The sequence below is a fragment of the Pteropus medius genome, unplaced genomic scaffold (genome assembly GCF_902729225.1).
Source record: "Pteropus medius unplaced genomic scaffold, Ma_sr-lr_union100, whole genome shotgun sequence".
In the NCBI taxonomy this organism is placed as follows: Eukaryota; Metazoa; Chordata; class Mammalia; order Chiroptera; family Pteropodidae; genus Pteropus; species Pteropus medius.
Window position 1 is genome coordinate 1,148,286 of NW_024341895.1, and position 26,183 is coordinate 1,174,468.

Sequence of the window (26,183 nt, forward strand, 5' to 3'; positions counted from 1 at the left end):
AGTCTGTAAAACCCACGTTTTCAGTTCTAGTACTGTTCAGAATGGCCACGTTTCAGGCGCTCAGTCGCCGGAGGTGGCTAGTGGTTTCCGTGTTGGACGTCACAAGTCTAATGCTCCCCTCCTCCCATCTGTCGTGTGCTAGTGACCCGCTAATAGTTCTGAAGCCCAAGTCTAATCGAGTTACTGAGTTGTTCCAAAACCTTCGGTGGCGCCCTCTGCCCACGAAGGAACGGCACGTGTTCTCGGTGTTGGTATGTCATGCACAGCACCAGAGGGGTTGGCCCGTTGCAGCTCTCCGGTCTCGTTTGCTGTCTGTCACTTGTTGGCCAGAGCAGGCTCCTGTGCTTTCCCTTGGGCCCAGCTCAGGTGCCTCTGTGTCTTCAGTCTGTCCCCTCTGTAAAACCCGTGTCTCAGTCCATCGCAGTCTTTCTCTCCTACCCCACAAGGTGGAGCTCAGACAGCTTCCCCGGCACGAACACTTCCTCAAGGTCCGTTGTCCCTCCCGTCCTCCCCCACATTCAGCACTCACTGCGTATGTACCAAGCAGGTGGTTAGGGCTGGGTCTGTAGGGCTGAACGGGATGCACTCCAGCCGTGGCCCTGCCATCTTGGAGCTGGAGGTGACAAGATGACCGACTATGGTGTGTGTTCCCGTAGGAACTACTCTTTCTATGCCTTGGACAACCAGAACCTGAGGCAGCTGTGGGACTGGAGCAAACACCACCTCACCATCTCTCAGGGGAAACTCTTCTTCCACTATAATCCCAAACTCTGCTTGTCGGAAATTCACAAGATGGAGGAAGTTTCAGGAACCAAGGGGCGCCAGGAGAGGAATGACATCGCCCTGAAGACCAATGGGGACCAGGCATCCTGTAAGTGGTGATGCCCTGGTCCTTCAGGCCTGTGGACCAGATGACGTGGCTCCCCGCCCCTCAATAGCCACCCCAGTAACCCCCAGTGAGCTCGAGCAACTGCGTGTGTGATAGGCTTTCTGGTACGCTGAGGGCCGGTGTTGTACATCTTGACTCTGTGCCTGCTGCACCTGATACAGTGCCTGATACTGGAAGATGCCACATACGCATCGAATGAATGAATGAATGAATGACACCTCCTTATGTATGGCCTTGACTCAAATGCTACGGCAGGTCCTGCGGTTGCTACGGCTGGAGGCTGTCGGCCGATTGCCGTCCTCTGACAGGTTCTCTCTTGAAGGGCTTTCTGAGCATTGAACTGGGATTCTATAATACTCACATGCAGGTTGGTTCCTTGTGGCAGGATGTGGTCCAAGTTGTGAGAATTCAGGGGAGGGAGAGAGTGTGGTTGGGGTGGAGCTTGAGGGAAGGCTTGTGTTCCGGGCAGAGGCAGTTACTCTCTCCTTGGCATCGTCTGCCCAAGGCATATGGATCTGCACACTCTCTAAATTCACTTAGCGTGTGCTCATTTGCACAGGAGTTACGGCTTCTCATGGGTCAGGCTTGAAAGTCCATATGCATAATAAAATTGTGTCAGGACAAATGTGACTCTTAAAAATCCCTAAATATTGACCAGTTGTCCTTCTCACATTGGCGCCAACTGCTGTTACTCAGTTGAGCATCTGGCCAGGTAACTGGCTGGAGGAAGGGGCCAATTTCCACGTGCCGTTCTTGCCTCTGAACGCGGGGAGACGCGCGCGGGGGTGAGACCCTGTGAACGTGGGGAGATGCACATGGGGATGAGACCCGTCCTCTGAGCAGGAGGTTGAGATCTCCCTTCTCATGGACACTCTTGGGGGTGGAGGATCCCCACTTTGGGCTGAAACAAATTATGAAATACTGATATTGCTTCCTTTTTTTCTTTAAACTTTTCTAGGTGAAAATGAATTACTTAAATTTTCTAACATTCGGACGTCTTTTGACAAGATCTTGCTGAAATGGGAGCCGTACTGGCCCCCCGACTTCCGAGACCTCCTAGGCTTCATGCTGTTCTACAAAGAGGCGTAAGTAGAGGGTAGAGAGGTGTGCGTGTTGCGTGTGTGCTCAGCTGTCCCCCCCGAGGCTTCTCTATCTCCTTCCCGCTTGTGGCATAAATATCATAGGCACCTTTTTACGATCGCACCAGTCGAGGGTGTACAAAGTCAGTCATGTCCCATTTTGTCAAAAGCCGGAATGAAGCAGACAGGTTTCTTTCGGAGGTTCAGAGTGGCCAATTTCTTATAGCAATATTCCATTTTCCCTCTTATATGTACATCTCATCAGACGTCCTCAACAAAAGTCACTCAGTTTACTTAATAGGTTTAAAAAATATTTTTTAAAAAATCTATTTTGTATTTTTCCAACATTTAAAAAATTGTGGTAAAAATTGACCATTTAAATTGTTTTTAAGCATCCAGCCCTGTGGCTTTAAGTACATTCATTAGGTTGTGTAGCCAATCCCACCGTCCATCTCCAGAACTTTCTCATCTTCCCAAACTGATGTTCTGTCCCCATTAAACAACACCTGGTCGCTTTGAGTATGTGACTGTGCTGGAATTTTAAAGGAAGATAATGAAAGTGGTGATAGTGTTAAATTTAATAATAGCTCCCTCTCAAGCCGTGTGCTGAGAAGTTGCCCGTATTCTCTCATGTAATCTTACCAATAACTAACGACGTAGCTGCTATTATCGTTATCATCACCATTGTTATTGGGAAGTAATATTATTATTTATTAAATCTTATTTAATATTATTGTTACTTACTAGACATTATTTAATATTTATTAGTATTATGTAATACATAATAAAATATATACTTATATATTGATTTATTATTAATCAATATTATTAACATTAAATAATATTATTATTGAGACATCAGAAGAAGTGGTTCCTTTTTCTTCAGCTGTCTCCGTGTCACTGTTCCTTGTGGCGTAAGGTTGGTGAAGAGGGTGCAACCCTGTAGGATGTAATTTCCCCTGGCCGCATCTCAGAGCGATAGTTGAATAATGGTAACTGCTTTCTCCTATTTCACTTCGAAAGCCCTTATCAGAATGTGACAGAGTTCGATGGGCAGGATGCATGCGGCTCCAACAGCTGGACGGTGGTGGACATTGACCCACCTTTGAGGTCCAACGACCCTAAGTCACAGAGCCACCCCGGGTGGCTGATGCGGGGTCTGAAGCCGTGGACCCAGTATGCCATCTTCGTCAAGACCTTGGTCACCTTTTCTGATGAACGTCGCACATATGGGGCCAAGAGCGACATCATCTATGTCCAGACAGATGCCACCAGTAAGTTTTCTGTGTGAATATGAATTCGTGCATGAATCGGACGTCTTGCCTTTAACAGGCTGATATGGTGATGTTGTATGAAGTGCTTTTTTGCATGGTCATTGGCTTCTGCAAGAGCCGGGTGCTGAGCTTTACAATTTCAGAAGATAACGCAGTGGCAGTCATTCGCCTGGGCGGTTTAAATCTTTCTTCCCATTGTGGAACGTTTTCAGATCATCACAAAAGTAGAAAGAAGAGCGAATCCCATGAACTGTCTCCCAGCTTCAACAGTTATCAACATTTGGTCTTTTTTGTTTCATCTCTGTACCCCTTCCCCGTCCCCATTTTTTTTTTTTTTTTTGGTGGGGGCATGGGGAGAGGGAGGTGCTGGAATATTTCAGAACCATTTAGTTGTATTTATAAAGCCTGAGTCTTTCTTCAGCAGTAGTTCTCAGGGCTGACTGGGGTGGGGTGGGGTGGGGGTGGGGGGAGAGTCTGCCCCCTAGGGGACACTTGGCGATATCTTGAGACATTTTGGTTGTGATTGTGGAAGTGGTACTACTGGCATCTAGTGGGTGGAGGCCGGGGATGCTGCTCAACACCCTACGATGCACGGGACAGGTCCCCACAACAAAGAATTGTCTGGCCCAGATGTCAGGAGTGCCAAGGGTGAGAAACCATATCCTATAGGATAGATTTCAAACTTGCCTTCTCACCCTGTCTCCTCCAGTGATACCAAAGGACCTGCAGTTTCCAGAAACTTCCAGCTCCTAGGCCTTTGGACACACTGTGTCCTCTGCCTTGAGACCCCCACCTCCACCCTTCACCAACTCTCTAGTCCACCTTCATCCTCGAGGGAAGGTTTTGTGGAGCCCAAAGCTGGTACATTTTGAGGGGGGATGTCAGATGAGCTGCCAGCTCAGTGACAGGATGGAATGGCGTCTAGCTGCTGAAATTTGCCATGTGACTGGGTTCAATTTGGGGCGAATGTTAACCAGAAAATGTGAGTTTGTCTGTCTCTTCACCACCCTCCCTTTCCCCAGCGTCTATCCAGTGCCCAGAACAGAGAGAGCTTGACACAGGGCTGGAGCTGGACAAATGTTTGTGGCATAAATGGATGAATGAATGGCTATACAATCTACATACCTGTAGTAGGAATGGACTGTAATTTTGTGACTCATGCTCTTGGGTGAACATTCAGTGTCTCCAGTTTTCTCTTACGTTAAATAACAGTTGGACAGCTTGCGCCCTCCTCACAGTGGACCTCCTTTCTTTCTCCTTTCCAGATCCTTCTGTCCCCCTGGACCCCATCTCGGTTTCCAACTCCTCATCCCAGATCATCCTGAAGTGGAAGCCTCCTTCTGACCCCAACGGCAACATCACTCACTACCTGGTTTTCTGGGAGAGGCAGGCAGAGGACAGTGAGCTGTACGAGCTGGATTATTGCCTCAAAGGTGAGTGTGGGCAGATGTGCGGGAGCGGCGGAGGAGACAGACGTCTGACCCGCTCAGCTCGGCTTCCAGCGAAACGCCTCTCCCCGGCGCGCCGGAGTGCGCAGTGCGCATGCGCACACTCTGCTCCCGCTCGTGGGGACGCGCGTGCGCACACACATTTCTAAACATCACGCGAGTACGCACGGCGAAGACCCGTGTCAAAACCAGATATTTCCCGTGTCTTGGCACCACTTCTCTCTGGCATTTTCTCCTCCTTTCCCCATCTCCCTTTCCCTTCCCCCTCCCTCGTGGGTTCGTAGCTGTGTTAACTGCGCTAGCCTTCCCTGCTAGACCAGAAACACAGCGGCCATCTCGAGAGATGATTGACAACGTCAGGGAAGGATTTTGGCCCCTATATTTAGACCCTTAAGTTTTAAGAATTAGAGACAACGGGAGAGATCATCTCTTCTTTCCTGTGCTATTAACAATTTATGCTAATGATTTTTATTTTCAGTCTTTAATCTTATTTACTTAATGGGCTCCCATCTATGTACAGAAAAAAATGCAAAAATATTTGATGCTTCAAGCTAGTTTGTATAAATTAGTTCGATTATTTTAAAACTAGGTTTTAAAAAACCCCATCAAACTGGAGAAACAGAGTCATTTTTTTCTTTAGTTGTTTTTTGTTTCATTGTCTGTATTTTTCTTGAGATTTTTTTGAGTTAGCCATATCCTCATCTCTTGACTTTGGGGCTGCTGGCGAGGAGTGGCTGAGGCCCGGAGCCCTCTGTCCGCTCTTGGCTGGATCTCTGACCTGCTGTAGGGCTTTGGGCAAGTCATTGGCTCCTTTTGGGGAGAAGGGGTGGAAGGCCAACTGATTGCCAGGAGCTGTCCCAGCTCTAGGATCATATGACTAAACATGGATTTATGTCTAATGATCCTGGAATTTATGTAATTAAAAATAAACTTACTAAGGACAGATACTGTGTGATTCCATGCATGGGAGGTCCCCAGAGGAGTCAGATTCATAGAGATATAGAGTAGATGGCAGGAGTAGGGGAAGAGGGGGAGAGGGGAGTTAGTGTTTAATGGGGACAGAGCGTCAGTTTGGGAAGGTGAGAAAGTTCTGGAGACGCATGGTGGGGATGGTTGCAGAACACCGTGTACTTAATGCCACGGAACTCTATTCTTAAAAACGATGAAGATGGTAAATATTAGGTGTATTTTATCACAATTAAACACACACACACACACACACACACACACACACACACACAAGCAAATAAACTTATTAAAACAAAAAATAAATTTCTAACTGTGACCGGTAGGGGCTTCATATTACTATTGCTAGTGGTCTTTTTTTCAGCTTTATTGAGGTATAATAGACAATTAATATCGTAAGCTATTTAAAGCATGCTCTGTGATGATTTGATACACGTATACATTGTGGAAGGACTCCTCCCATCTGGTTAACACATCCATCACCTCGCATACTTTTTTTTTTTTTTTTTGGCTGGGAAAATTTAGAACATACTTTAACTTTCTTAGCATATTTAAATTATGCAATACAGTCTTATTAACTGTATGGCTTTTTTATTGTGGTAAAATATACATAACATAAAATTTCCCATTTTAACCATTTTAAGAGTCAGTTCAGTGGCTTTAAACATGCTCACGTTGTTGTGTAGCCATCCCCACCATCCATCACCAGAACTTTCTCATCTTCCCAAACTGACGCTCTATCCCCATTAAACGCTAACTCCCCAGACCCCTCCCCAGCCGCCGGCACCCACCATCTACTCTCTATCTCTGTGGATTTGACTGTCCGAGGTATGTCATTATACTTTATAGTTACAGAAAAACCATGGAACACCATGGTTCTGTGTCTATAGACACAGAAAAACCATGTCACACAGTGGTGCTGGAAAGGGTAGCAGGTATCAGGAGCTGTGCCTTCACCTGATCAAAAGTCCCTTTCTCTCTAGAAAATTGTCAGGAACTCCCTTGCTATTGAAATCCTAACTTTCTTCCGTCCATAATGCCATCACTAGCCTTCCAACAGTGAACCTGGCCAGGTTATTCCACATCTATTAATAAACATAAGAAATGATTTTAAGAGTCCCTTGCAGGCTTTCAAAGCCAGGTAATTACTTGGGCTTCTGTGTGGACACATACACTCACAGGAAGGTCCTCGGAGCTCACTGTCTGCAGGATCCATTCAAGGGGAGAGGAGGGATGGAATTTCCTTTGTTCAGTTGACACTAGACAGGCACTGAGGGCTGGTGGCAGGAGAGGGGACTCGAAGGAGCTGTCGTGGATTTGCCCGTAGGAGTAGCGTGCCTTCTCAAGCCTGTGCCAGAAGTATGGTTGTATGATTGGATGTCAGGGGTCAAGACATGCCATCTGTGGTACTAAAAACAGCTTTGTATTTTTAAGGCTGCTACCTTGAGAGGTTTTTGTTGTTTGTTTATTTGTTTGTTTTTAAATTTGCCTTTTCTATGCTTATTTGGACATTTCTTTCCACCGATCTCCTCTCGTGTCTTTAGTCCAGGGTTTCCCTACCTCAGCAGTGCTGACTTTTGGGGCTGGATAGTTCTATGGGGTGAGGCTGTTCTGTGCATTGCAGGGTGTCCAACAGTGTCCCTGGCCTCCGCCATGTGGGTGCCCATAGTTTCTTCTCCCCACAACCAGTCCTGACGACCAAAAATGTCCCCAGACCTTGCCCAGTGTCCTGGGGTCGTGAGTGGTGCAGAATCACCCCCTGGGGAGAACCACTGCTTTAATCTGACTTCTGGATTCCCAAATGAGCTGTAGATTCCTTCTTTTGTGCTGCACAGCTTGATGGCTCAGTATAACCATCTGGTCTCTACGCGGGGCCCCTTAGAATTCCCTGTGGAATTCTGCTTGGCCCTTCTGTCTCTATAGCTATGTGGTTCATTGGATTGATGGGTAAATCGATTGAATCGTTCATTCATTCAACTGTGATTTGCGTCCCTGTTCTTTTCTAACTCCACCCCCTACCATTCTCTCCCACAGCCTCTTCTAGCTACACTGGGTCTTTGGTGTCTTTTGACATGGCAAGGAAATTCCTACCCCAGGGCCTTTGCACATACTTTGTGCTCTGTCTGAACTGTTTTACACCAAGATATGTATGTGGCCCATTCCTTTACTCACTTAGTTCAGGACTGCTCAGTAGTCACTTTCTCCGAGACCACCCGTGAAAAATAGCGTCCTCAGACACCCTCTGTTCCTTGACCCTGTCATCTGACTCATGGCAGATGTGTATATTAGTTTATTGTGTATTCCCCATACCCGTCCCTGGCCCCTGTGCGCTAGAATGTAAGGGCAGGGACAGGCCTGGCTACCTTACAACCTCCAGCCCCATGGGGTTATGGTGTCTCATTGTGTCTGGAACATGTTGACATGCACTGTCTCATTGACACTGACCGGATCCTCCAGTGAAAGGTCTTCCTTTTCACAGTAGAACTTGAACCCAGACCGTGGCCCCGAGCTCTGTCCCTTGTGCCCAGCTGCTCTGAGAAGGTCCCTTTTGCTGTGTGTGTGTGTGTGTGTGTGTGTGTGTGTGTGTGTGTGTGTGTGTGTTTCAGCAGGGAGAGTCAAGTCCACCTGCTCTTTCTCCCCGTAGGGCTGAAGCTGCCCTCCCGGACCTGGTCTCCGCCATCGGAGTCGGAGGGTTCCCAGAAGCACAACCAGAGTGAGTACGATGATGCCGCCGGCGAATGCTGCTCCTGCCCCAAGACCGACTCTCAGATCCTGAAGGAGCTGGAGGAGTCGTCGTTCCGGAAGACATTCGAGGACTACCTGCACAATGTGGTTTTTGTCCCCAGGTCAGGAGCCCTCGTTGGCTTGGGGTGGAGGGTCTTGGACTAGGGGACAAGGTGAAATGGGGACCCAGAGGGTGGGTGGGGTCCACGCTGAGTCTCCTCCCGCATGGAGGAAGGGATCTTGCGAATTCAACAGAACCTTACCCGGGAGAGCAAATATTCACCAGAAAAGGGGGAGATGTTTGCCTCGTGCCGTCTGCAGAGCCCTTCACTGCAGCCTCCGGTCTGCATACGCATTCCGAGACGAGCTCCCTAGGATTGTGGGGGCCGGTCCCGAGAAACACGGGCCCGGCCCAGGCTTGAGTTATCGTCAGGTTTCAAGCTCTGGGCATTCTTTCTTTCTTAAAATCTCTGTAACCTCCTCCGCCTTCTGGAACTTTCCACAGCATATTCAAAGCCCAGAGACTTCTCCTGTTTAATATGTCGAGTTTGCTTTAGTGAGTGAGGGGACTGATTGATGTACTTCTGATCCACCGAGAGGGTTTGCAGTGAAAATCACTCTAGACTTTTCACCCGTCTCCTCCTTTAAGCAAAGACATTTAGGCAAAAGGCAAGTCATGCTACCTCTTTCACTGCCTCCGTTTACTCATCCATAAAATGGAGATAATGATAGATCCTGTCTTTTAGGATAATGAGGTTCTAGGAGTCATGCGGGGAGTCTCAGCCTTGACACTGCTGCCGTTGGGAGCCAGCTCATTCTTTGTGGTGGGGCCGTCTTATGCATCGTGGGGTGCTGGGCAGCATCCCTGCCCCCTCCCGATGCCCGTGGCACCATCTGCATCATATTAGTTTGTGAATCTTTACACTCACCCATGAGGCAAGATGCCATCTCCCTTATGTGGGTCCAAAGCCTGTGTTTCTGAGCTGACGAGTGACTCGCCCCAAGTTATGGCAGCAAATCTATGATGTGGGCTTTGAGCTGCCTCCTGCCTCTTCACCCTTGACCTCTCCCCTCCCCCTTAAAGTCTCCAGCAGACCATTACCCAGAAATGTCTGATACAGTTGGCCATTTCAAAAGTGGATCGAAACTCCAGAAGGTTTACATAGGGATGAAAACAAGACTCTAAAATGTGTCTGTTCAAATGCCCGGCGTCGCTCCCCATCGAAGCAGACCAGACGTTTCCTCAGAACCATCAACATACAACATTTCTGCTTTTTCTTTCTTGCATCCCCTACCCCCATGCCCTGAGTCCGAAAGAGCACTAAACGACATAGCCCGGGTGTTGAGGCAGTTACTGTCCTACCCGCTAAAAACAATATTCTGTCATACATGGGGAAATGCCCGAGTTGATTGTGATGTTTAACGATAGTCAAGTGTGACATCCTAGGTGAACCCCAGATGGCCCAGTCTCTGGGGGTTATTTTCTCTGATTTTCTACCCTCTCGCTGAGTTCAGATGTGGTTCAGGCGATGGGTAGAGTGGTCCATGGTCAAGGGCAGGGCCCCCTTGGGCTGCTCGGAGGAAACGTGGCTTCTGGGGTGTCAGAAGCAAGAGGTCTCTCTGAAGAAGTTCTTTCTGTCCTCAAAGCAGTTGGTTTTGTTTTCACAGAAAATCCTCTGCAGGCCCTGGTGCTGAGGACAGTAGGTATGACTCATCTGTGGGATATCTGTGGGGACCCCGTGTCTGCTCGGCGCAGGGCCAGTGGGCCACACGGGGCAGGAAGCACACCGTATGCCTTTGAGACCCCAGGAGCTTCCCTGGCTTGATGCATGTGACGGGCTGCAGTGCCAAGGCGGGGTGCTTCACAGATTCACACGTTAAACGCCTTCACCCTGAAATGGGATCTGGGCATGAATGCTGGGAAAATCTTAACTAACACACTCTTACTAAAACATAGGGTCGAGGGGGTACTTCCTGGGCATCTCCTACATGCCACGTTTTACCTCCTGCGTTCACTCACTGAGCATTTATCGTCCCATGTGTCCGCAGAACTGTGCCTGGCACCCGGGTCTAAACCACGTGAGACACGTAGTGGGGAAGACCGAGCTGGAGACAGAACACTTATTGGGGGTGACAAGTGGGGACTGCAGGTGTGAGCCAGGCGTGCCACGTCATGGAATGCCACTGGGCACAGTCAGAGGCATACTTCCTTTTGAATGAAGTTCCTTTATTCTTTTAAGACACAGTGTGGTCCTAGAGGAAAGGATGGGCAGAGAGGAGCTAAGGAACAGGCAAGGTGGTGGGACGAATCGTGGGCTCTTGGGAGGAACAGGAGGCCAGTCTTGTGAGGCTGGGTGGGGCCATGCGAAGGGATTTATTTTACTTTTATTGAGATGTAATTGGCATTTAACGTTATATTACTTTCGGGTGTACAAGCTAACAATTCGCTCTTTGTACCTACTGTGCACTGATCACTACACGAAGTTTAGTGAATATCAGTCATCTCGTGTCGTCACAAATTTCTTTTTTCTTGTGATGAGAACTTTTAAGATCTCTCTCAACAGCTTTCAAATATGAGTTATTAACTATAGTCACCGTGAAGTACATGACGCTCCCAGGACTTGTTTGTTTTATAACAGGAAGTCTGTACTTTTTGATCCACTTCACCCATTTCGCCCATCCCAGTGATTTTATGAAGCAGTGTTTGTTTATTTTCAGGCGTGTGTGCGCGCTTGCGTGCGTGTGTCTCCATGCTCTGCCCCCTAGTGGCCATTTGGAGTATAATCTTGTAGAAAAGACAGGTATGGAAATTTGAGGCTTTGGTCCAGACCAGGGCGTTTTGATCTCAGCTGTGGTGCCACTTGGGGCCAGGTCCTTCGGGTTGTGGGGACTGCCCTGTGTATTGTAGCATGTCGAGCAGCAACCCTGCTCTCTACTCACTTGATGCCAGTAGCACACTTTTCTCCCAAATAGTGACAACCAAAAATGTTTCCCGACGGGCCCCCTGTCTCCCCAGTGGTGGGACAGGGGGCAGAAGGACCCCGATTGAGAACCCCTGGTCTAGTGCAAGGGTGTGGAATGATAACATGCTGTGTACATAGAGAGTAGAAGCCAGCGATGGGCGCACAGCGGTCTTTCCCGACTACTTTGTGACCTCTTTGTGTATAATTCTTTTGGTATATACATATTTTGCCAGTTTGATGAGACCATTTTACGTTCCATTTGTTCAGATATCAGTTTCTCAGTAGCTATTCATGGTTATTTTTGCAAGGCCCACCGTGGCTGCACAGAAATGTTTGAATCTTGCTAATATGGGTATGTCTTTGTTTGATATTTTTGATTTCCCTCTGAGAATGTCATTGCTCTTTTCACACAAAAAGACCACAGTGAAAATCTTAATGGGTACCCCCAAAGTAAGGTTTGTTTTTTGACCACATGATTTTCTGACTACAGTGCAATAAAAACCAAAAGTTGACTTCTGAGTTTGAACAGAAATTCTACTTTCTAGTAACTAAAAGTCAATCACTTAGCTATCTATTGGGTCAGAGCAGAAATGGAAACTTTCATTAAAGTCCATTTGGAAAATAATGGAAATGTGAATATCACATACCTAACTTGTAGATTATTGCAAAACTAGGCATTGATGCAAATTAGTAGACTTAAACAGCTTCATAAATTAAGAAAAAACTTAAAATGTAAAAATAAAAATATATTAGGGATGGAGGAGAAAATCAATATGGCTAAACTTGTAAATGTAATCAAAATGGAAAAACCCACCAATAACTAGAAGTAAAGAAGGTGATATAAATAAAACTGGGGTCTAAGGCAGATTTTAATATGTTGAATTCTCTGGACAATCCTGTGTTATTCAGTTTGAAACTTTCAGTGAAGTGGGAAATTTATCTTGTTTGAGCTGATTCAAGAAGAAAAATTAAATATTCTAATAACCTTGAAAAAAGACTTTAAAAAGGTGTCATTTAATTTCTCAAAAAAAATAAAAATAAAAAATAAAAAAAGACGCTGGGCCCAGAGAGTGTTACAGGTGAGTTCTTTCAAACTCTGAAAGAGCAACTATTTCCTATAATATAAAAACTTTTCCGGAGCATAGAAATCTATGGAAACCTTCCCAGTTCATTCTGTGAAACTAACATAACACCCCTTAGCAGAACTTGACAGAGATGCTGCATTGAAAGGAAACCCCAGGATCAGCTAATGTGGGACTTTCAGTCCAAGTGTGTTAAATAAAACACTGCTGGCAATATCGTTTATCTCAGGAGTGCAAGGATGGTTTAAGATCCGGATATCTGATAATGCAATCTAATTCATCAAGGGGCCCAGTAAGGAAAATCATGTAATAATCTCATTTCATAATGTTAATTTGAAACATTCTAATTTAGAGAAAGGGGGTGGAAAGAGGCAGCAGGATAAATATTGCTTAGATGAAACCAATAGCCAGATTAGCGTCATACTTAAAACCTATTCCCGTTAGAGTTGGGAGGAGTCCAGAGTCATCATCACTAATTAACTTTTCTCTGGTTATCCGGCTAGTGCAGTCAGACGCAAAACAGAAATGAAAATGTCAGAGAATAGATTGTGGGAAATAAAATCATCGATATTTGCAGATATTCTAGTGCAAGGCCGGACAAACGCTGGACCCTGGGCTGGCTGGCTGTTTGTCACAGAGTTTTATTTGGAATGCAGCCACACTCGTTTGTTTCCATTGTGTCTATGGCTACAAAGCCTTGAAAACCATGGAAAGTTGAATAGTTGTGACAAAAGCCACGTGTCTTGCAAAAAACCCAAATATTTACTCTCTAGTGCTTACAGGAAAAGTTTGCTGACCTTTTTTTCTGGTGTGTTCCTTGAAAATGCAAGAAAATCAACAGTAAAGCTCTTAGAATTCATTGTTCGTGAATGAGAGTTTGGGAAAATAGCGACAATAGAAATAAACAGAATCCAGTGGATCTGCTAGTGATAATTAGTATATGAAACGGAGGAAAATATCTCTTTCATAATTGCCGTAAAACCTTAGTGACTCCATCCCTATCTGTAAATTTTTTTTTTTTTTTAGTTTGTTGACATAAAATATTACAGATACACGGGAACGACGCCTTGGGATCATTTCAAGGAATCTCACTGGCAAACAGCAAACCACGGCGAATCGTGGGGCACCATTGGTAAAGGGTTAATATCCTTAGTGAATGGACAGCGTAGGAGCAGCAATGAGGAAAGCAGAACTTCCTGGAAAAAATGGGATCAGAGTAGACAATTCCCTGGAGAGACACAAAAGAACCAATAAAGGAAAGGGAAGTTCACACTGAGCAGTACAAAGAGACGCAAACAGAGCAGTAGAGCGAAGCCTTTAAAAAACATCTCTCAGGTTAAAAATATGAAGAAATGAAAAAAGCAAGAAAAAAGGAAAACAGAACGGGCTCACCCCCACTCATCGTGGCTGAGGTGCAGTTTCAAGCACCTCTGATGAGAGCACGAAGCCGCGTTAAGGTCATTAAGGTCGAGAGATGAGAGCACGAAGCCGCGTTAAGGTCATTAAGCCCGGGTGTTAACCGGCACGACCTAGTGATTTCTAGGGATCTGCTTCTAGGGCCTAATAAGACAATCGGACAGTGATCAGAGCACTGTTTATAACAGCAAAAAAGAATTGGAGACGCTCGTATTAGAAATATAGGAGGAAGGTTAAGTAAAGTGTGCTCATGCGTGCACTGGAGTATTTTAGTTGTCCAAGTTTTCTGCAGCAAGCATGTGCTGCTTTCATAACGAGGAAAAGAAACCTCATTTCACATTAAAAAAAAAAACGTAAATTATGTCCAACTTAAGACAATATGTTTGAAGAAAAATATTTGATAAGTACTTCCAATACAAGTGAACGAAGTGGAGTATAAAGGTAGCTTGAGCCTCTCATGGTCCAGAGAAGAAATTGCCCACAGGAAGCCATGGGCAGTGAAATGACGAGTGATTTGAATTTTCTTTATACTTTTTTTGGTACTTCTAAACTTTTATGCCATCAACACTTACTTCTTAATATAGCTTTGTAAGGGGGAAAAGCATACCAGTTGCATAGGCATTTTTGGGGGTTACCCGTACCAACCTGAGAGCTAAGAGGTGAAGCTGAATCACTCAAATTACACAGGGTGCGTTTTCTCCTGTCTAAACTGATGGTGTCAGTCAGTTGCTAGGGCCGTTGGGCAAACGCCTGAAAAGCTTGACTCTCATATGCTTCTGGCACCTTATTTTTAACATTGACCTTGGGCGAGCTATTACTCTGCAAAATGAACACCCGAAATCAAGCATGTGGAGGGCGACATCGGTGTGTGTCTGCTGGGCCGGTCCTGGAGCCCCGGCCCTCTCGGGTGGGCCGCCCCTAATTTCGATGCTTCCAGGGGCATCTTGAAAGCTGCCGTGGGTTGTAATTCCTGACGATCTGCATTTTAATCCACCTGCCCTCACATTCCACTGCACCACAGTCCTTCATCAAAGCCTCTTTTCTCCAGCATTTATTTAAAGGTGGCGATTGCATGACCGCGTGTATCCCATTGTCGTGACAGGCCATCGAGGAAGCGCAGGGCCCTTGGCGACGTGGAGAATGTGACGACGGTCGCACCCACGGCCCCGAGTTTTCCCAACACCTCCTGGACCAGCGTGCCCACGAGCTTGGAGGAGCACCGGCCCTTCGAGAAAGTGGTGAACAAAGAGTCGCTGGTCATCTCCGGCCTGCGCCACTTCACCGGCTATCGCATCGAGCTGCAGGCTTGCAACCAGGATGCGCCCGAGGAAAGGTGCAGTGTGGCAGCCTACGTCAGCGCCAGGACCATGCCGGAAGGTGCGTAGGCACGTCGCGGGCCGGGAGACCCACGCTGACCCGAGAGAAGCCCTCCACCCTCCCTCTTTATTTGCCTTTATATTTTTTATTTATCTGTAGTCTTTCCCAGATTCACTGAGATACAGTTGACACATAACACTGTGTAAGTTCCGATAACAAGGTGGACCACGCGTCGACTCACTATCCTTGTAAACTGCAGTGTGATCATACCGCGTGCACCGCCTGAGCATCAGCTCACACCGCGATCACGCCACGTAATTACCAGTTCTTTTATCTGGCGAGAATGCCTAAGTTCTCTTTTAGCAACTTTCGAGTACACAACACAGTGTTATTAACTTTCATCACCATGCTCTACATTAGATCCCCAGAAATTATTTCATCTTCTAACTGGAAGTTTGTGCCCTTTGACCAACATCGCCCCTGGCAACCAGCGTTCTAGTCTCTGTTTCCGTGAGTTCAGCTTTTTTAGGTTCCGTACCTAAGTGGCTCACACAGGATTTGTCTCTCTGTCTGACTTACTTCACTTGGCATAATGCCCTCAAGGTCCATCCGTGTTGCCTTGATTATTTTTTAATTACGTGAGTCATATAAACATTGGGAAATACACTCAAGCCGTAAGAAAAATAAAGTAAAATTAAGAAATACACATATGTGGTGTATTAGTCTGGGTCCTCCAGAGAAACAGAACTAAAAGGATATGAGATAACTAGACAGACACAGATATGTAGACAATCCAGTGAGGTGAGTTGTGCATGTCCATTCTCCAGCATGGGAAATGGAACATAGGAAAGTTATGTAACCAGCTCGAGGTCACTAACTGCTGAGAGGCTGAGGTGGGATTTGACCCGGGGTTCAGGTCCCCGACTCTAACCACTGCTCCTTACAGCCAAGGCAGATGACATCGTTGGCCCCGTGACCCACGAGATCTTCGAGAACAACGTTGTTCACTTGATGTGGCAGGAGCCGAAGGAACCCAACGGTCTGATTGTGCTGTACGAAGTGAGCTATCGACGATACGGCGATGAGGTAAGACCCGTGGGGCGCGAGCCTTCCAGGCTGCCATTGCTACCTCCTTCCGCGCCTTAGATTCTAGCTTCTCTCATTAGACGTTTCATTGTTAGGACTCAGATGGCCTTGATACGTACATTTCCTGGGAGATGGGTCAGAAATGCCAATCTACAAACTTCTCTCTTTCAGCATTTCTCACGCTGACTTTCTGCTCTGTCCTACAAGTTGAATGATGGCTGGCTGCATTGTGTCTTTCCCGACATAACAGGAGACTCTTCTCACTTTAGAGAGAGTTATCTGAGTCTGGGAACAAACACATCACTTAAAACCTTAATGAGTGACTTTTCGTTGGGCGTCTCCCTTTACTACCAGACGCTGGGCAGGTGAACGCCAGAGATGCACAAACATGGAATCCAAGAACAAAAAAGGAGCTAAGCCAGCCCAAAGCCCACTGCGTGCCCCGTGCATGTTAAGAGCTTTACACACAGTGTCTCATTTCTTGTATTTTGTCACATCTAAGACGTGATGAGAGTCCTGTTATTTTTACGGACCATTAAGAAACAAAAGGATACTGCCACATCTAACTGTAAGCTGGCATTGCTTATAAGGTGTGTTCCAGTTTTAGCAATGTGGAAATGATATACCTCTTGGGACCGATGAAGTGCAATATGTACATAACCCAATGAGGTTGGTATTAAGGTGTCCAGAATTTGAGTTGTGTCCGAGGTCATAACAATACAGTCAGCATTCAGACCCAAGCCTTATCATATGTTCTGATCCAAGGATAGGTAGCTTTTTTCTGTAAAGGGCCAGATAGTACCCATGTTTGACTTTGTGGTCAGATAGTCTCTGTTGCAAATACTCAACTCTGCCATTGTAGCTCGAAAGCTGCCATATAGACGATACATAAATGAATGGGTGTGGTTGTGTGCCAATAAAACTTTATTTACAAAAATGAGCAGTGGGCCAGATTTAGCCTGTGGGCCGTAGTTTATTAGCACCTAATGGATGTTATAACAAAACTGCCTGATTTCCTGGAACTTTAGTCATCCTGTAACCAGGCAGGTATAGCATGACTTCCCTGAGCCAGAAAGGACAGGTAGGTCTCCCTCTGCTGACCCCTCCTGAGATCACATCTGCTCTTGGTGCTCAAATATCCAGCTTGGACAATGATTTAGAACTGAAACTAGCAAACTATGGCTTGTGGGCCAAATCGGGCCTGAGGCCTGTTTTTATATGGCCTGCAGAGTTGTAAAGAAGCAGAGAAGAACGTGCAGCAGCATGAGTCCAGTGGCCAAGCCCAGCATCGGTGTGGGACGGGGCCTCTCAGCGGTGCCTGAAGGGAGGCATGACTCATACGGGACCATTATTGCAAGGTTTACTAATACCTTACCCTGTATATATTAATCCCATCTGTCTTAAGGAAATAGTTCAAATTTGGGGTGGGGGCAAAACTTTATGCATAAGATTTTCATCACTAGCAAGAAATGCAAGCCACTTGATGTCTGTTCACTGGAGAATGGGTACACAGAATATGGTATATCCATAAAACGGTGGATGTGCAGCCTTTTACAAGGGTGTTTGCGCAGAACTTTGTCCAGTGTAATGTAGAGGTTGAGGTTATAGGCTCTGGGTTCGAGATTCTCCAGCTGTTATCCTTTACCTCCCACTAGCCGTTAGAACCCTGCCCGCCCCCCACCCCACCACCATCGAACTAGCTATGACAGAAAGGAAGCTTAATAACTCCCACAGCTGAAAGGAAGTTAATAACTCCCACAGCTGAACAGTTTAAGGAGTTTGGGCATGGCTGATCCAGACTTCCTTTGGCTCCATTGCGTCTTAAGGGTCTTTGCAGTGAGCCTAGCAACTCCTGGCTGTCCTCCTATGATTTCTGTGGTTCCAAGCTTCATATCTTCTTAGCACCAAGCCTACAGGAAGAGAGAGTCTGTGTCCCAGCCAGACTGTGGTCATGTGACACCCAGCGGCAAATCACATGACCAGGGGAGTGCTGTGTGCTGATTGGCTCTGGCATGAGGGTTTTTAATAACAGCTTTATTGAGATACATTCACATACCATAAAATAAAACCATTTAACGTGTATGATTCAATGATTTGCGGTACATTCAGAGAGTTGTGCAGCCATCACCAAGGTCAATTTCAGAATATTTTCATCACCTGCAAAATAAACCTCACCCCTCTGTCCTTAGCCATCACCTCCCCAATCTTTCCAGTTCCTGGCAACCATGAATCCACTTTCTGTCTCTATGAGTTTGCCTGTCTTGGACATTTCATATAAACAGATCCTATGGTATGGGGTCTTTTGTTACTGGCTTTCATTAGCATAACATGTTCAAGGTTCATCCACGTTGTAGCACGTGTCAGTGCTTCCTTCCTTTTTATGACCGAGTAATATTCCGTCATAAAATGGACCACATTTTGTTTATCCATTCATCCACCTATGGACATTTGAGTTATTACTATTTTTGGCTCTTATGAGTCATGCTGCTACGTGGGCATATGTTTTCAGTTCTTTTAGGTGCATACCTAGGAGTGGAATTCCTAGGTCACATGGTAACTCTACATTTAACATATTAGGAAACGCTGAGCTCTTTCTCAAAAGTGGCTGCAACACTTTATGTTCCCACCAGCAGTGTATGAGGGTTCCAGTTTCTGTGCATCCTTGCCAACCCTTGTTCTGGTCCATCTTTTTGATTATAGCCGTACTAGTGGATGCGAAGTGGTATCTCATCGTGGTCTTGATTTGCATTTTGGCGATGGCGCCTTTGGGTCTGAGTTTCGTGCCCTTCCCCAAACCAATGGGATGCTTCAGCTTTAGGCAGTCAGGGTGAGCCCTGGAACCCTGGTAGGGTTGGGGTGGGAGGCGAGAGCCACTCCAGGGGAAGGTGTAGTTTCCAAGGGAAGTTAGGGTGTTGTTGGTAGCAAGGAGGAGAACATAGATTCTGTGCAGATTTCATTTCTACTGCTGTGATCAAGTCTACCCCGTTTGCCTGGAATTTTCCAGGTTTGAGCACTGAAGTCCTATATCCTAAGAACCTGTCGGTCCCAGGTAAATTGGGACAGCTGGTTGCTTTGTTGACATTGGACCCATCCCTGCGTTCTCCCCACCGCCTTTGGCAGGACTGACTCTCCTGTTCCTGGAGCCCGAGAGTCATCACCAGGAATGCCCACCAGCCTCTGCCCTGCAGGGCCTGACCCTGGTCCCATATAGGAGGGCCCTAGTCAACCTTTAGGGAAACAAGGATGGGGGGACATTAGGAGAGAATGAGGGGTTACGGGAACCTTTAAAAAAACCTTTTCATAGACAAGACTGGTTGATTGATGATCTCCAACATTTTCCTTAATCGTCTAGCATCACTTTGATAAAGTGAAAAAAAGTAAGGTAAAAAATTGTTTTTTACATCATTATGACTTTGCCAGTTTTACAAAATTTTCTCCAGCTTTTGGTTAAGATGTTTTGGTGTCCTTGGGGAGAGCTATATCAGGTTCTAGTTCCTTCCATTACGGTCCCTTCTCGGTCCCCGACCCTGAGGTAAATAAATGACTGATATTGGAAGATGTGTGTCCCCTTTGTCCTGGATAGCAGCTACCTTTGGTTTCTATATTTGCTGATTTGTCCCTTTCTATTTGGTGACTCATCCTTCTTGGAAGAACCTTTGGACTAGAGTTCCCCACCCCCTGCCTCCAGCCGGATTTGTTTTCTGGCTGCTGTTGTCACATGATGAACACGAGAGCTTTTACATTTCTTTCTCTCTCCCTAAAATTTTCCAGGCCAGTGCCCTGTGTGCACTATGAGCTTGGAGCTGTTTTGGAAAGTTTTCAAAATCCGGCCTGAGCCTGGCAGGTTTCATGGTCTTAGTTAATTCCCAGGGAGCCTCATGCCTTTCTGGATAAGCTCTGGGCTTATCTCTATGTATATGTTTGTCACTGGGGTTTGTATGCTTCTCTCCTTTTTTTAAATCAGACAGTTAGGTAGATCCCAACTCTTCTAATGAAGGTAAAAGAAATAAAATGAAATCAAAGGCACCATGGGAAGGAAGGAAATTTTAAATTTGTTCTCAAGACCTTAAGCCCACATATCTATTAACCTCTTCGAGGAAGAGGTGTAGGGGAAAGGCCTGAAGGGTGATGTCGGTGACGTGGGTCCCTTCTGCCTGCCCTCTGGGACTTTCTAGAGGCCTGGTGAAGATATCCCATGATGCTTGCAAGGAGTTTTGGAGCCAGAGGTTGTGGGTGCAAGGGTGGGGCCTGCAGCTCACGGGGTGTGAGATCATTGCTGATTATCTCACATTCTCAGCCGGGGGTCGGCAAACTGTTTTCGTATGCCTGCCTGTGTTCCGCTTGTGGACTAAGAATCACTTTCGCATCTTAAAATGTTAGGAAAAAAACAAAAAGGAGAATCGTATTGCAGGACACGTGTAAATTATATGAAGTTCAGCTTTCGGCATCCGCAGTGTTTCGCGGACACACAGCCATGTCTGTTCATTTAAGGATATTACAGACTTGGGATTCGTCTGGCTGCTTTTGCTAATTTCGATGGCAGGGTTGAGTTGGTGACAGTGACCCTCTGGCCCCTCCAAGGTGAAAATATTTACTATCTGGCCCTGTACAGTAAAAGTTCCCCGACTCTGCCCTAAGCCTCACTTTCCCTGTGCATGGGGTTGTCGGAAGAATTAATGAAATGATCTGGGTCGAAAGCCTGCCTGCGGTTTGGGAAGACTGGCTGTCATCCATCACGGTGGCTTCTGCCTCTGTCTCCTTGTCCGAAGAGCTAAGGTTCTCACATTCCTAGTCTCGAAGTCACTCGCAGGTTGCACTCTTCCCTGTGTGTCATTTCTGAGCGGATCCTGTCTGTGTCTTCCAGGAGCTGCACCTCTGTGTCTCTCGCAGGCATTTCGCTCTGGAGCGGGGCTGCAGGCTGCGTGGGCTGCCCCCGGGGAATTACAGCGTGCGAGTGCGGGCCACCTCCCTGGCAGGCAATGGCTCCTGGACGGAAGCCACCTATTTCTACGTGACAGACTACCGTAAGCATACACAGCGACTTGGACTGGTTGGGTCTGTGCTTGGTGCTGGGCAGGGCAGAATATCTCAGAGGATAGTCGGGGAAGGTTGGAGGCTGTGCGCGCTGGCCCTGGACTTTCCCTGTGGGCCCACGGGCTGCTGCTGTGTGACGAGGGCAAGGTACGTGCCTTCTCTGAGCTTGCACTTCCTCATCTGTCCATGGGGATGGTGATAGGACCACCTCTGGAAGTGAAGGGAGTTTCAGTGAGATCATGAAGGTCAAGTGACTGGCACAGGGCAAGTCTGATAGACACATCTCCTTTGCGAACTAGTGTTTCGATCTTTGTTGTTACGTGGGCCATAATAACAAAGGAGGTGGGAGCTTCCCTACTTGGCCTTGGGTGTGCTTGGTGTCCAGGCAGTAAGTGGAGAGAGGTAGGGAAGGCTGAGCTGATCAGGGAGTGCTTCCTGGAGGTGGTGATCTCTTGGCCTAGACCTAGAAGAATGTACAAGTGGGGGACAAAAGAGGTTGTTCAGCTCAGCACATGGTATGAACCCAGACACTTGAACGTGCAAACAAATGAGTTACTCAGTGGGAGGGGAGACTCTAGAGCAGGAGGAACGGGAGCTTGGCGGGGAGGGGCGAGATGGGGCTTCCGCTTGCCAGCTGGATTTTCATGTACCTGGCACGGTGGGAGTGTGGACGGTGGGAGTGCTTCTTGCTGGATGGTTCTGGGTCAGGACTGAGATGAGGTTCTGACCAACTGGGAGCACACACAACGAGTCCAATGCTGCCCACTGGGGCTAGCACAGAACCCGTAAGGCTGAGAGCACTGTTTCCCACAAGACTGTTCTCGCCTAGATGCCAGGTGCTAGTCTGGGGGTTTTCCAGGCCACCTGCCTTTCTGACCAACTGGCTACAGATTTGGGGGTTCCCGCCACCCCTTCAGATTCAATCATTTGCTAGAGTGGCTCACAGAACTCAGGAAAGTGCTACAGTTACAAAGATGATTTTATTTAAGGGTTATAGGTCGGGACCACTCAAATGAAGAGACACATAGGATGAGGGCCTGAGGGTCCTGGACACAGGGCTCCGTTGTGTCCTCTCCACTGAATCAGGACACCTCATGTCACCCTTCTGGGTATACCGATATGCTCCTCAGCCAGGAAGCTCTTTTGGTGTCAGAGTTTTTATTGGGGTTTCATCACCTAGGGGTGATTGAGTGAATGGTTGGCCATGTGATCGAACTCCATCACAAGCCCCCTCCCTTCTCTGGAGGTCAGGCTGGCTGACGGTCCCGCTTCGCCAATCACACGCTAGCTCTTCTGGTGACCAGCTCCCTGTGAGCTATCCCGCCTGTTGGCCTAATAAACTCAGGCGTGGTCCAAGAGGCTCATCGATAACAAAGATGCTACGCGTTACTCGGTATCCAGAGAGTTAGAGTCTCTCTCTTAAGAAGCGGGGACACTGTGAATGGCATTCAACGGAAAATATCAAAGTGGGAAAAACATTTGTGACGTCATTGACTAGGAGTTAATATACTTAATAGAAAATGAATATATAGTTGACCCTCGAACTTCACGGGTCCACTTATACAAATTTATTTTTAATAAGTACTGTAAATGCATCTTCTCTTCCTTATGATTTTCTTAATAACATGTTCTTTTCTCTAGCTTACTTTATCATACGAATACAGTATATAATACATAAAATGTGCAAAACGTGTGTTACTCACCTGTTTATATTATCAGTAAGGCTTCTGGTCCACAGTAGGTTATTAGTAGTTAAGTTTGGGGGAGTTAAAAATTATATGCAGATTTTCAGCTGTGCAGGGGTTGGTGCCCCCACCTCCACAGTGTTCAAGGGTCAGATGTATATATTATATGAGTAAAAGATACATATATCCTAATACAAAAATAAGCAAAGAACGTAAATAGCCCATTTAAAAAGAAATATAAAAAATAGAAAACATAAGAAAAAATGTCCAACCTCATTCAAAACCATACCAAAAAAGAAAAAATGCAAATTAAAACAAGATGTAATTTTCAGCTTATCAAATTGGCAATATTTTTATTTATTTATTTATTTTTTATAACTATAGTACTAAGTGTACAAACACGCAGACCTTTTTTTTTTCTTGGTTAGTGAGTGCTAAAGTGTAGTACTTTAATAATGTGCATCAAAAATCTCATAAGGGCTCTTACTATTTGAGCCAACAGTCTGGTTCTAGAAATATATCATAAGGAAACAATCAGAGATTCTTAAGAAAGATACATGTTCAAGGAAATCCAGCACAGCATTACTCACAGTAGCCAAAAATCTGGAGAGTTAAATGTTTGACACATTAGATGACAGATGACCTTTGAACAGCACAGGGGTCAAGGGGACCGACCCCCACACAGTCTCATATCCCCATATAACTTTGACTCCTCCCAGAACTTAGCTACTAATAGCCTACTATTGAGTGGAAGCCTTACTGATGACATAAACAGTCAAGTAACTTATGTTTTGTATATTCCATGTATTATGTACTATGTTCTTACAATAAAGTAACCTAGAAAAAGAAAATACTAAGGAATTATAAGAAGAAGCAAATACATCTACTGTACTGTATGTATTTATTGAAAAAAATCCACATATAGGTGGACCCGTCAAGGTCAAACTCGTGTTCAAGGGTCAAATGCACTTAAAAATTCTTTCTTATTATTTAATAGGAAGGGAAGCAGGGCACCAGTGGAAGAATTTAAGGCGTGCTCATCCTCGGGCTGTCCCTGCCCTTGCATGACCCAGAGCAAGAGTTTCTTTCAGATTTTGTGCCCTGGGGGCCTCCCTTCCGTCACCCCAGTTCGGGTTGCCGCTGGAATCTGAGGAGTGGGCGGGACTGTGGGGTCTGGGAAGCAGAAGTGGGGCGGCTCTCGGATTCTGCCCCGAGACTTGCTGAGACCTGAGCGCTCAGTGGCCTCCGGCTTTCCTGCTCCTTTGGAGGGAGCAGCTGTACGTAACCAGACCATTTCCATTGCTCATGGTCCATTCAATCACCAGACGTTTACGGAGACGTTCTGCCTGCCGGGAGCCACCAGAAACGACATTGACGGTTTGCTGTCAGTCAAGGTGGACCAGGTGGACGAGGTGTCTCAGGATAGAGCTGGCCACCGAAGGCAGCGTGGGGCAGTGGTCAGAACTCACTCAGCTGGCCCGTGTGCAAATACCTGCCACACCGTGGATCAGCTCTGGGACATTGGGCAAGACCCCTCCCCTCTCTGAGCCTCTGTTTCCCAGTCTGTTAGTTGTACCTCCCGCCTTAGCTTGCGGCGCGATTAATTAAGATCATCCACACAAAGCACGTCAAACCGTGCCTGGCATTGAGTAAGTGTTTGGGAAACCGCTATTATCAAAAGACCCAGCGGCCCGGATTCCTTCTCTGACCTCTCAGACCCCATTTTCTTCCATGGCTTGGAAGAGTCTGAATACCGGACGTGTCGATGCTTACAGAGAACTTGGCCTTGCCTGGGAACCTAAGAAATGAACCTAAAAAATGAAGGCCGCCTGGCATTTCTTCAGCCCGTTTTAAAGGGGTTCTTCAGGGGAAATGCACTGCCCTTTGTTTTATCTGGTACCGTATCTGGCACCCAGGTTCATGGGCTGGCCGTCCAGCGGGGAGGGGCAGAGCCCCCTAGCACACACAGGGCACCTCCTGGTGAAGTTTTCATCTGCCAGAGGTGCTGCTCGGAATTAAGCTAGCCTATTTGATTTGCAGGGCTCAGTGCAAAAGGAAAATGCAGGGCCTTTGTTTAAAAATAAAGACTTTCAGGATGGCGACAGTGGAGCATTAAAACCTAGAGCAGGGCCCTTCTGAGTGTGGGGTCCTGGCGGGGGGCGGGAGAAGGCTGAGCGAGCAGTGGTCTGGGGTTCAGGGGTGCGCTTCCAGAGCACAGGCTTCCGAGCTTTCCACCCAGCCCTCTGGAGCCAAATGATGCTTCGGGTCTGCTGGGAAGTGAGGGTCCAGGGAACCGGCAGAGAGAGGCTCACTCAGGGACAAGAGATGGGGGAAAAGTGTGTGTGGCCCGCTGTCCTATTCGTACATGTGATTTGTGGTGGGAACTCATTTTGATATGAAACATATATTTTCTTATTCTGTTTCAGTAGACGTCCCATCAAATATTGCAAAAATTATCATCGGTCCCCTCATCTTTGTCTTCCTCTTCAGCGTTGTGATCGGAAGTATTTATCTGTTCCTGAGGAAGAGGTGAGTGTGGTGGTGTGCTGGTAATGGTGAACAACCGGCTCTCCAGAAAAAAGTGTGCCTGGATGTAGCTGTGTCTGAGTTTATTAAAAATTTTACTGATATGAAGGATGTGTAGCATGCAATTTACAGACGATGATTGTAACACTATACAGTACTTTTTATCACACATTTTCTCTGGCCTGGGGATTCTCACCAAATATTTGCCTTGATTTTTTTTCCCCCCTGAACCTTTGTATCTCTAGCCAACCTATGGTTGCAATTGATGAACAGCGTTAGTGAATGTTGATTGATATTTTGTTTGTATTAAAGAGTAGGACAAAAATGAAATAAGATATATATGCTCTTCAATCACAGGAGTAGCTGCGTGGAATCAGACGATAATTCTTAAATACCTAAATACCTAACATTTCCTTGATGTGTTTTGCCATATGCAACATTATGGCTAGACATGGCACATGGTAACGTTTAATCCGCATTATTAACTTTTTTCCCATCACTTACTCAAGCCCGGACAAGTAACAGAACAATAAATCAAGTCTTGGTTTGCAGGGTTTACCTACTCCTGTGGCATAAATATTCCCACGGTGGCCAATGTCAAGCCACAGACCTGAAGTCACCGAGCACGGAGTGGGCAGGGATGTGCAGTTGCTCGCCGTGATGTAGTATTTCTCCCATAAGGATACAATAGTGA

The 26,183-nt window shown here is 46.5% G+C and overlaps 1 protein-coding gene across 4 annotated transcripts in view; it reads left to right on the forward strand.

The window, feature by feature from the left end:
• The window catches only part of INSR (insulin receptor), a 115,432-nt gene that overhangs the window by 78,094 nt on the left and 11,155 nt on the right, over positions 1 to 26,183 (forward strand). Inside the window, exons 6-15 of one of the 4 annotated variants that reach the window (XM_039858272.1) lie at positions 657 to 871; positions 1,848 to 1,974; positions 2,992 to 3,242; positions 4,508 to 4,675; positions 8,301 to 8,502; positions 10,049 to 10,084; positions 14,944 to 15,218; positions 16,105 to 16,244; positions 21,109 to 21,268; positions 25,390 to 25,492. In XM_039858272.1, the coding sequence (XP_039714206.1) occupies positions 657 to 871; positions 1,848 to 1,974; positions 2,992 to 3,242; positions 4,508 to 4,675; positions 8,301 to 8,502; positions 10,049 to 10,084; positions 14,944 to 15,218; positions 16,105 to 16,244; positions 21,109 to 21,268; positions 25,390 to 25,492 (1,677 nt within the window). The remainder of the gene's footprint in view (positions 1 to 656; positions 872 to 1,847; positions 1,975 to 2,991; positions 3,243 to 4,507; positions 4,676 to 8,300; positions 8,503 to 10,048; positions 10,085 to 14,943; positions 15,219 to 16,104; positions 16,245 to 21,108; positions 21,269 to 25,389; positions 25,493 to 26,183) is intronic. The other 3 variants (XM_039858281.1, XM_039858298.1, XM_039858291.1) reach the window with 3 other exon arrangements.